Source organism: Jatropha curcas, chromosome 6 (assembly GCF_041381405.1).
Source record: "Jatropha curcas cultivar XTBG-Jc1 chromosome 6, XTBG_Jcur_1.0, whole genome shotgun sequence".
Lineage (NCBI taxonomy): Eukaryota > Viridiplantae > Streptophyta > Magnoliopsida > Malpighiales > Euphorbiaceae > Jatropha > Jatropha curcas.
Window position 1 is genome coordinate 15,012,665 of NC_143156.1, and position 11,870 is coordinate 15,024,534.

The window sequence follows — 11,870 nt, forward strand, 5'->3', positions numbered from 1 at the left end:
GTTTATAACTCCATCCTCTTATAATAATATTATATAGTTACTCCCTTCATATTCGGTTTTTCAATTAGTACTTAAAGAAGTATTATATTTTTATTATTATAATATTGAACCTTAGCCAAATACGGCCTTATTACAAAAGTAATATAACATGATAATGAGTGGCTGCATCCCATTTATGAAACAAGAGTCATATAAATTAATCAGAAAGGAAATGGTATGACATGCTGGGGAAATCATCAAACTTGGAAAGACAGCATCCTCGTTTTTTTCATCAAAGTGGACCAAAATAACATGTGGTTGGCAATTTAACCGACCAATTGGTCAACTCAATCTAAAAAGCACTAGCTATAATCCATTGGGTTTGTGAAATACCCTAAACCTTCACCAAAGCCTATTACAGTTTTTACACAACTACTATAACATTGGAAAAGGCATTATATTGGTACTACCTATAATATTGAATCCTAGCCAAACATGGCCTTATTACAAAATATAATTTGAACATGACAAAGTGTTTGCACTTGTATTTATGACTACATTTTGGGAAACTAATCAGAAAACAAATGGAATAAGAGCTTTGACATGGTGGGGAAAATCATCAAACTTGGAAAGATACCATCTTCTAGTGGCATAACTCCTCCCCATCAAGTACAATGTAGTTCCCATAGTGAAGGAAAAGGAATACAAAGTCTGTGAAATGAAAGAGACACCCCAAAATCCTAAAATCTCAAACAAATAGTGAGGACATAGGACTAGCTCAAATAAACCTCCCTTTGGAATCTTATATTGTTTATCATTGGCATTGCTTCTTAGCTTAGAAAGGAGGTAATGGTGATAGAAATTACCACTTATTCCTATAAGGAAGAGCACAATCCCAACATACTTCAAATCAATTGGAGGGTCAGGATATCCTTTTGTTAGGTGTTGTGCATAAATCATGGTTGCTGTAGATAAGAAATAACTAAGGCTGATGGGAATTGCACTATCAATATCCATCCCACCGCTATATTTGTGTATGAGCATCACCTGTTAACAATGTAACAAATCTTTCAAAAATATTATTGTAAATAATTTTAATACCTTTATCTTCCAAACATTTTAAGTAAATTTCAAAAAAATGCATATTTAAACTCTTAAATTTGTTGAATTTTGCTTGCTAAACTTTACAAACTTTTGTTTCGAGAAAGATTAACTCCTTGTTTGGAATAAAAGAATAAATCCATATTTTTGTGTTTGGTATGAAAAAATTAAGAATTCAATTCTATGGATTTGAATATAACTAAACTAAATTTTACAAAAAAAAAAAAAAAAGAAAGGAATTTCCTAATGAATTCCACAAACTTAAACAACTTAAAGTTTTATTACAAAACTATTCATCCTCCTATTCATACTCCTAACCTTTTAAATTTATTATACTGCGGATATTTTAGGAATAAAAACAAATGAATTTTCAATTTTTGAATTTATTCCAAACATGAAAAATTTATTTTTACATTTTAAGTTTCTTTATATCCTAAATTGATCCTGCAAATCCAAGTAACTAACAGCAAAAGTAAGAGAAAATCACTATATAATTTAGTTAAATTTAACTTTAACAAAAGAAAAATTCAATGCTCAATATGACAAATAAAAGTTGCAAAACTCAACAAAATTCAGGCTTCAATATGCATTTTTTTTCATAAACTTGAACAGAATTTTTCTAATTTCATTAAGAGAGTGTGTACCTCAAATAATCTTTTGAAGAAATGAATGGTAAGAGCAGATTTGATGAAGAAAAATCTGAGACCTTCATCTGGAAAAAGCCCAAAGGAAGCAACACCGGCGAGAAAAGCAGGCGTGTAAAGGAAGAGCATTCCATTTCTACTCGACACTTTCCTATTATTATTATTATTATTGTTGTTGGCGTTCCAAAACTTGGAATAATTAAGATGCTTTCCTTTCAACTCTGAGAAACCAGCGTTCGCTAATGACACTAAGCTCACCGCTGACATAGCTGAAACCATCAAATTGGAAGGAGCTGGAAACAGAAATTTCACCAAACCTAATGATTCCATTTTCTCTGCTTTTGAATTTGAATTTTGAGTTGTTCTTCTGTAACAATATCAGTTTGAGGTGTTCCACACCGCGCATTTTATAACGCATTTATTATAGGCTTCACTTTTGTTTCCATTTTTTGGTACTTTTTTTTTTTTTTTTTTGTAAATTTATGTGTTTTTTTTTACCAATTGAACTTTGACTTAATATATTCTCCGCCGTAAACTTCACTTTTATTGCAATTTTACCCTTATGGATGTTTATATCAATTTTACTCTGGATTTTAATATTTTATTACAATTTTACTTCAATTTAATTTTTATATCAATTTCACCGTGAATTTTGACATTTTATTACAATAACACTCTAAATTATAATTAAAACTTAAATTATAAATAAAAAATAGATTCACTTTTATTTTTGAGTTTGGGTTAACTTAATACATTTATATAAGCGAACGAGATTAGATTAATAGTAAGAACAATCTCTATTATTATTTTTAATTTTTTTTATTAAAAGAGAATTAATAAAAGCTAGTTAACACAATCACAGACTTTGTTTCTTTAATTGATAATAAGTAATATTTAAAAATTAATAATTTGATACTTAAACGCTTTTTTTAAATCAGAATATTATTATTATTATTATGGTTTTATTTTAATATAAATTTTGAAATAATTATAAAATGTAAAAACAAATCTACTATATTTGACTGGTAAACTATTAGGAACTGTAACATTTTTTTTTTGTCAAAATAGAATATAAGATATAATTATATCAATTATAGTTTATGATTATAAAATGAAAAAAAAAGTATATCTATTTAAGATAATAATTAAATTTAATAAATTTGTGCAAATGAGTAAACTTGAATTAAGTTAACCTAAAGTCAAGTGTAGGTTTCATATTAATGTATTTTTTTAGTTCAAGTTTTAATTGTAATCTAGGGTGTTATTATAATAAAAGATCATAGTTCATAATGCAATTGACATAAACAAAAATAGAGTGAAATTGCAATACAATACAAAGTTCAGGTGAAAAAATGCATTAAGCCATTGAACTTTACTGTGAAAATCAATTTTTCTTTTAAAAAATAATGCTATAATAATCATTGTCAGATTAGCTTTTTTTTTTTTTTTTTTTTTTGAGTATTGGGGAAGAGAATCCGAAGTTGAATCTATTGACAGGTCGTATATATACTCATCACTAGGTTATGTAATGGTGTGCCAAATTAGCTTTTAAATTGAATATAATACAATTAACTATATAAATTTATATTTCTTTTGTATTTGTTGCATAAATAATTAATAGTTTTTTTATATTTTACTCTCCAAATAAGCATTTCCAGAAATTGAACATATACTTGAATTAAGGTGGCTTACCGACCAAACTAAGATGTTGTTTTTTAATTAAAAAAATTAATCCATTTCTTTTCTTTTTCCTTTAGTTTAGTATTTTTTAAAAATGTTAACTTCAGATAGAATTAATATTTCATTTCCAAAGTAGGATATAATGGATAAAAAAAAAATATATAGTATAAAGTTGGATAAGTTTAACCATTAAACCTACTTGGAGTAGTATTTATGCAAATCAATTATTTAAGATTTTATTATCTAATAATAATAGTATCTTACTTTTTGGAAAATAAAAATAATTCCAATTATTGATTTTGAAAAATTAAGTCCTAACGAACCCAAATTCAAATCAAAATCTGTAACCGATTTGGCATTAAATAAATGTCATTTTCGATCCAACCAATATATGAGCGGTTGTGGAACGAACACATTACAAAATGTCAATCTCAGTCAAATATTTCAACTGTCCAAGTGATACAATATCTCATGATACAGCGAAAACAAAGCATAATACATAAATTTACCTCCTCAACTTTCTTACTTTTATCTTGTATCACTCTCAATTTTAATTTTAAATAATTAAACATTTCAATTTATAAAATCACATTTATTAGATACTTCAATTTTTAAAATTATTTTATTGAATACTTTAGCTTGCACAATTAGATCAATTAAACACTCATTAAAAAGTTAAAATTTATGAAAATATTGTCGTAAAAGTTATATTAACTATATATCAAATCAATATTTTACAAATAAATGCCAAAACCCTAAAAAATTATTTCTCCACCATTACTACCACCACAACTACCACTCTACCACCACCACTTCACGACAACCACATTATTAATAATAATAAATATTTGAGTAAAAAATTATTCATTACATCGAGCTATTAAGGACTATGTAGACTAGAAAATTTAAAAAAATAAACCAAAGAAAATATAATGTATAAAAATAAAACTTAAAGTCATTGAAAATTAATTTTTTTTTTTACACAATTTTATATATTTTCATTGAATAAATTAAATTACAATATAAAATTATGGTATTTTGATATTTTTAGTGATTTTCCATTCAATTATGATGGTGGTTATGGAGTGATGGTTGAGGTGGCGGTGGTGGTGGTGGTTGTTGTAGTAGTAGTGGTGGTGGTAGCAGCGGTGGTTGTGGTGATGGTGGTAGTAGTGATTACGGTGGTAATGGTGGTAGTGATAGTGATTGCAATGGTGGTCGTAATTGCGGTGTGGTAGAGTGGTGGGGTGGTGGTGGTGGTGATTGGCAATGGCGATGGTGATGGTTGTGGTGGTGATAGTGGAATGGTGGTTATGGTGATTGTGGTGGTGATTGCAGTGGTGGTGTGGTGGTTATGGTGCTGGAATGGTGGTGATTGCGGCGGTGGTGGTGGCGGTAGCAGCTAAGCATGGCCACCGATTCGGTTCTAATCGAAACCGAACCGTACTGTAGACGAACCGAAACCGGCAGTTCAAAATTTTGAACTGGAATCGGCGGTTTAAGGGCCGGTTAAGGTTCATGTGAATGTTAAAAAATGAACCTGAATCGGCCCAGAACCGGCGGTTTCGGTCCAGTTCGAACCGGATTCACAAACAAAATTATTTGTTGCAATAATACTTAATTTATAAAAAGTAGTGAAAAAAAAACATCATCATTTCACTTAATTGGTAGAAAAAAAAGGTTTAGTAGTAAAAAAAAGCATCATCATTTCACTTAATTAGCCGTTTGAACTTTTTTTTTTACAAATACCTATTTTTTTCTTTTTACAAATGAACTATATAATTTACACAAGTTCAAAGTTCAAACGGCTATAATTGTTTTATTATAATTTAATCAATTATTTATTTATTTATTATAATTTACTAAATTATCGAAAAATATAATTGTTTTTTTTTTTTTTTTGTTATAAGGGACAATTTGGGAAACTACATAAATGAAAAATATGTATAAATATGATGAGTTGATTATTTTTTTTTCACAACCAATTATATTTTATCTCTCCTCTTCTTAATATTGCTTTATTTTCATACATCCAATTCTAAATTCCATTAATTTCATATTCCATTTATTCATTTTTTTTCCATAATTCCATTTAAAATTATGGCACACAATTCACAAAGCTCCAAGGGAAAGCGAGTTGCTCAAAGCGTGGAAGAAATTGATTTAAATGATCCATTGATTGATTTTTCACCACAAGAAGCAATATCTCCTAATATTTCAATAGATAAACTACCAAAATCAGATATTTTCAAGAAGCACTTTGCAAAAATTGTTCAAGATAATGGAGAAATCAATGCGGTTCGATGTAATTATTGCAAAAAAGAATATGCATTCAAGCTTGGAGGAGGATATGACACTCTCAATAGGCATTTAAAATCACATCATCCAAGTGAGGTAGGAATGGATATAACTCAAACTCAATTATCGTCATCAAGGTATGGTGATCCTAACACTTCTCTATTTAAATATAGTGATGAAACTAATAAAATTGAAATGGCTAAAATGGTTTGTATGGTGATGATGCGGATGAAGACCCAACAAAATTTGATATTTTGGGTTGGTGGAAAAAGCATGCAAATCGCTTTCCAATCTTAGCTTCAATTGCAAAAGATATTTTTGCTTGTCCAATTTCTACTGTTGCAGTGGAACAAGCTTTTAGTGCGGGTGGACAAATTTTAAACCCAACATGGTCAAGATTATTGCCAAATAATGTAGAAATGCAAGAATGTGTTGACAATTGGACTAGAGCGGCATTGAGAACTCAAGACCAGCAAAATTCAAGCGACGATGATGATTCCGACTCATTAACGGGGACTAGTGACACCGATGACTAAAATTAATTGTAATAATTGAGAGGTTATTTTCCAATGTAATAATAAAAAAAAAGAACTATGTGGGCTTTGATTTTCTCTAATTTTCAAGAGGATACATAGGCAATTAAATTAAAAATTTTCAATTTTAATTTAATTCAAGCCCAAAATAAAAAATTATAATTTTCTATATTAGTGAGTTAGCAAAATTTGTAAATTTAATGTAATAATAGTTCTAAATTAATAGAAGTTTTTGTTTTAAAATTTTATAATAATTTATTTAGTTAATAAAATTTAAACATTTTAAAATTATTATTTATTCATGAATTCGGAATCAAAATTTTATTATTTTTTTAAAAATTTGGGTAATGCCAAAACCGAATCAGAACCGTAATTTGAACCGTCGGTTCGTCGGAACTGTGCTGAATCGTGCCGGAACCGGAACCGGACCGGAACTGGAGGTTCAAAGGTAGGTTACGGTTCAAAATTTTAAACATCTCGAACCGACGGTTCAATGAACTGAAACCGACGATTCATTGAACCGGCCATGCCTAGTAGCAGCAATTGTGGTGGTGATTGCTATGATGGTGGTGGAGTGGTGGTGGTTGAGAATAATTGTGACCTTTGAGAAATGTAATGGGTTTTATATAAATTTTTTGATGTAATGAATATAACATCAATTTAAGTAATGAAAATTACATATGTAATCTCAATTACATTACAAAGTTTTAAAAAAAAAAAGTCTAACCAAATAATGTAATTAACTATGTAATGCAATTCTCATATATAGTTGATTACATCATACTAAACATAGCCTCAATGATGAAAGACGTATAATATTACCAAAATTTATAAATTCAAGTGCATGATAAATCATTCGTAAAATTTAGAGTGTCATAAAGTTAAAATTACAAAGTTTAAGAGTGAATTATTTATTTAGCAGTGAAAATACATATCTTGTAATTTTATAACTTTGTTTGAATCCTGACTATAATTTCATACAAGGTTGTTTAGTTCAGTTGCTTTTGCATTTGTGATTCAGTTGAAAAAAAAAACCAATTGTTCGATAAAAAGAAGAAGAAAGAGGATGGACATGTGATTTGAGAGATTGAAGGAAGAAAAAACTAAAAATTAATTTGTACAATTTGGCCAGAAATCAAGTTTTTATATGATTTGTCTCCTGAATTCGCATTAAAAGAATAAAAGGTCCATTTTTTAAAGAAAAATAATTTTTAATATTTTTAGTTAATAAAAATTATTCAAAAAGTTTAAACTTGGAAAAGAAAAAAATATTTTAAAAACAAAATAATTATAAAAAGATTACAATGTAATTAAAAAAAATATTTAATTTGAAAAATTTATATGATTATAAAAAATGCGATTATATTGAATATTTGGTTTGAAAAATCTTTATTATTTTTTATTTAATTATGTTTTAATTATATTTTGGTTTAAATCAAAATTTTTATTTTGGATTGATTTTTTAAAAAAATGACTAAAAGAAAATCATTTAGTAGTCCAGGAAAATCCATTACACATAAAATAAAAATATAAAAAAATTTGAATGGTTTAATACGTCCTTATTTACTTGACTAAAAATAGGCTTTTTGCTTTTTGGTGCAAATTCAGGGAATAAATCATATAAAAACTTAATTTTTAGATAAATTGTAGGTCACTTTCAAATTTATGGGAAAATAAAGCCTTATTCCATTTTTTATTTATAGTTAAAAACTTTTCCTTTAATTTTTCTGCATTTGTATCTAAAGTGTATTTCTTCCACATGGGGAGTCCGAAAACTCCTTTGCATTAGTAATAACCCTTTTATGTCACTTCGCATGCCCAAAGGAGAGTTAGAATTAAATAATAAGTTTAGAGCAAATTTTCATTTACTTGTCAGGTTGAGTTCACGATTGATGACCTCTCCAACCACCCTCTTTAAACGCAGGATCCAAAAGCATGAATAAAGGATAAATGGATTTTGAATACTTGAATTTTATAAAATTTTGTATCGAGTCTTTCTACTAAAATTTATTTTATTGAACTTGCGGACCTTCAATTTTTGAAACATGCTCTTTTAATAGACAAAGAGACGGAACATATTTTCCATCTAAACTTATCGTATAAGAATTAGTATTTTTAAAATCAGACCAAATATTAAAATAGTGTCATTAGTAGATCATGATTCGACCAGATTAATTCGGTTTAAACAATTTTTTTTTTTTACTTTTTTACTTTTTATAATTATTTATGAAAAAATTAACAAATTATATTCATAAATAATTTTATAATGAAAAAGTAATAATGTAATGATAAATGTATAATTATTTTTCAAGCCATTCATCATCTAATCGATGACTACTAATTTTTATATTATCTGTTATCCAAAAAAAAATATTATATATTGAACATAATAATAGAAATATCAAAATATAAGTTATTATAATGTTTAAATCATTCATAAATCAGAAAAAAATATAAAATATTTGTGTGCTAATTAAATTAGATTTTTATTATTTATTAAATAAATAAATAATTAATTATTAGTTATATAATAAGAATTTTTGGACCTTTTATCTATTATGACTTTTTTTTAAGAAAAAGGTATGAGTTTTTTAAAAGGAAACAGTTATGGATTCTATGATTTGAACTAAGAAAGATTTTGTATCTTTAAGCACGTGATTCATTTAATTCATAAAGAAAAATTTAACTTTTCTTGTTAAAATTAATGTCGATCGGTTTGTGGTAAAAAATCAAACCATATCGGTTCGTTACAAGTGTAGTAATTAAAATATCATTCTTATAAAAATTTATTTCAGAGATTCAGTTATTATGATTTTAATTATCTGCACTAATGATTAATTTTAATGAAATTAAGTTAGAATAAGATTAAAAAATAAACTAATTAAGTAACTAAATCAATTACAACTACTCTTAAAATAAAGAAGAGATAAAAGACTTCTTAAATTTGGGTTTCACCATTTCTATGGTTGAAGGTGAGAATTTTCTCTAGTAACTCAAGTTCTCTTCAAGTTATAAAAGCTATTCTATTTTTTATTCAAAATGCTTATGCTAAAAGGGGAAAAAATGAGCCTTAGTAGTTATCCTCACTAGACTCAACAACCTATAGTCCACCTTGACTTGGGAGCAAAAGTAACGCTCATGAAAGATATAACTCTCAGTTTCATAAAGACAAAACATCAAACATAGCCATGAAAGTCATATTAGTTCGCTGAAAGAATTCAACTAAGCTAAAACTTTAACCATACGAGTCATGTCAACAACCAAAAATAAGGTTAAACTTGATCGATATTCTGGGTCTCCAAGAAAAAGTTCTCAAAAGAGACAGAAAGCACAAAAAATTAAGATAACTTATAAGGATAACCATCGTGGTAAGAAAAAGAAAAAGAAAAAGAAAAAGAAAGAAAGAAAGAAGGAAGAAACTTTTGAGTCGGTTCGATAAAATTAGCTATTTTCGTAGTTGTTAATTGTTTTAGCAGCATTTAACTGTTAGCTGTAGGTGTACTATTTAGCTGTTAGCTATTTTAAAAACTAAATATTATATAAGCTAATTTTTTATAAATACTACCTTAATCTCTAAAATTTAGTTCAAATTCTATATTATCTCTCAAATTTAGTTTAAATTTATCTTACTCAACTCTATAAAAAATAACGTTAGCTAATAAAAAAGCCATCGGATGAATAAATCCTTTGCGTAAACTCTAACACAATCAGAAGTTATTTATAAGAAAAAGATTCTTGAAAAAAATATATTGATACACATTTCAACAACATTAATCCCAAGCATCGATAATTAGGCATCATGTGTTATTCTCTTTCACCAAGAAATCAAACAGCCAGTTAGCCAAAAGCTTATTAAAGATATGGAGTTGTCATGTCACATGATAGAGCAGCAAAGAAAGGCGATATTTTAAATAATGTATATAAAAATAAATAATTATTATAAGAAAAAAGAACATATTGACAACTATCAAAATATTTAGGGTGCGTCAACTACTTTTTACTTGATCTGTAGTAAGTTGTCTCTTCAATCAACTCTCCTTCCTCTAGTCTGCTGCTAGCTCTACCCATACTTATTGGATCTAACTCCTCCGCTCAGCTATCTAGCTCAATCCTGTCAGCCAAAATTTATGAACCAAACATGTTGCTACCATCAGCTCTGCCTCTAGCTCTGAGATTTGCTTCTTTAGCGAGTCTCTTCTACTCCACCTCAACTCTTGCCTAACCAGCTACTGTCAATGCATCAAAAGCTTCATCAATCCATTTTGCACTCAAACTCGAAAACTGAGATTTTAAAATTTTCAACATATTTTCTTGACAAATGTCAAACAGGCTGGCTATATCCCGTTGAGCTTCAGCCTGATCAACTTTCAGTTTTTCAATCTCATGTTTTGCAGCGACCCCCTAGAGGTCTAGTTCTTTTCGGGTAGCCTCATCCCAGGCTTTATCAGACCAACAAATTAGGATTGCAAGACATCTACTTCTTTACGTAAGAATTAGGCTTCTCTTCTTTATCCAACCTCAACCTATTGGACCTTCTTGAGCAAGTATTGAGCACTCATCTTCCAACTTGGGCATTTTATCTCTAAGGTGTTCTAACTCCATGGTAGTACAGGTTTGCCTCCCAAGCAGCTCTTCCAGCTCTGCTTCTCTTTTCCTCAAATTGATCAATTTTGTGCTCAACTCAGCAAGCCCAACCTTAGCTTTTAGAAGCCTCTCTCTCAACTCAATAGGCTCTTGCTCTGCCTTGTTTAACTTCTCCTGCAAAGTCTTTATTCGATAATTCTGAACTTGGAAGGAAGATGCAAATTGGTTAAGCCCTACATTCTGCTATTTGTTGCGGTTTTCTAGCTCAGCCACTTAGAAAGCGTATCACGGCTGTGACGCTAAGAGAGCTAGTAGTTATAAAGGTATTCAGACAATTCTTCAGCATAAAAGCAAATTTTTTTTTTTTTTTTGAAATCCTAAGCATGAAAAGATTTCGGATCATAGAGATTTCCTACAGCAAGGGCATTTGCTAGCTTAGTGTTTTCAAAAGGAACACTTATTGTTAACAAACTTGTTCACAGCTTGCTGAACCTTCAAAGAATCAGGTCGAAGCTCAAGTTTGATAGGTCCCAGTCAGAGCTAATAAATTGGTTAGGAACAGAATTCTGCTTAGGGTGAGAATAACCACAGAGTTTTAGTCTAAATAATGCCTGCCTTCTTATTGCTTTAAAAAGTATTTAAATACAAGAAAAGATAACCGCACTCCTAATTCTCATATCAAGTTTCTAAGAAAGTGGCCACTAACTAACCCACTTATTCACAATCAAAAGAACATGCTTAATGGAAATAGCTTCTCTAACCTATTCTGCAGCAAGCTTTTTCACTCATTGTCAGGCCCATTCTTGATTACTATAAGTCCCCGAGCCCAATTGCACTTAATCAAAATACTTTGGATTTGGTATGGATACCCGCTGAGATCTTCGTGGCTTAACATTACCCCGCTCTTTCATAGGAACCTTGTCCTCAAGGTTCAAGAATTTGTCTTGCACTTCCTTTGAATCTTCCCAAGTAGCATCTTCGGCAGGAAGTCTCTTCCACTTGATTAAGCTTTCTTCAATGAATTTGGACCCTTTTTTTGACCCATCTTGTA

At 29.0% G+C, this 11,870-nt stretch overlaps 1 protein-coding gene across 1 annotated transcript; it reads right to left on the reverse strand.

Moving 5' to 3' along the window:
- Positions 1-242: 242 nt before the first annotated feature.
- On the reverse strand, positions 243-2,133 carry LOC149495601 (3-oxo-5-alpha-steroid 4-dehydrogenase family protein). Its single transcript, XM_089722362.1, has 2 exons — positions 1,725-2,133; positions 243-1,026 (listed from the first exon to the last, which is right to left on the reverse strand). Exons 1-2 carry the CDS (start codon positions 2,052-2,054, stop codon positions 553-555), a joined length of 804 nt encoding a protein of 267 aa, XP_089578488.1. The 5' UTR covers positions 2,055-2,133; the 3' UTR covers positions 243-552.
- Between the last annotated feature and the right edge of the window lie 9,737 nt (positions 2,134-11,870).

Bases quoted from the DNA above. Each gene is read 5' to 3' on its own strand.
- LOC149495601 (XM_089722362.1), bottom strand. From the start codon at position 2,054: ATGGAATCATTAGGTTTGGTGAAATTTCTGTTTCCAGCTCCTTCCAAT. The intron at 1,027-1,724 runs GTACACACTCTC...CATTGTTAACAG, and splicing joins TCTTCAAAAGATTATTTGAG to GTGATGCTCATACACAAATA.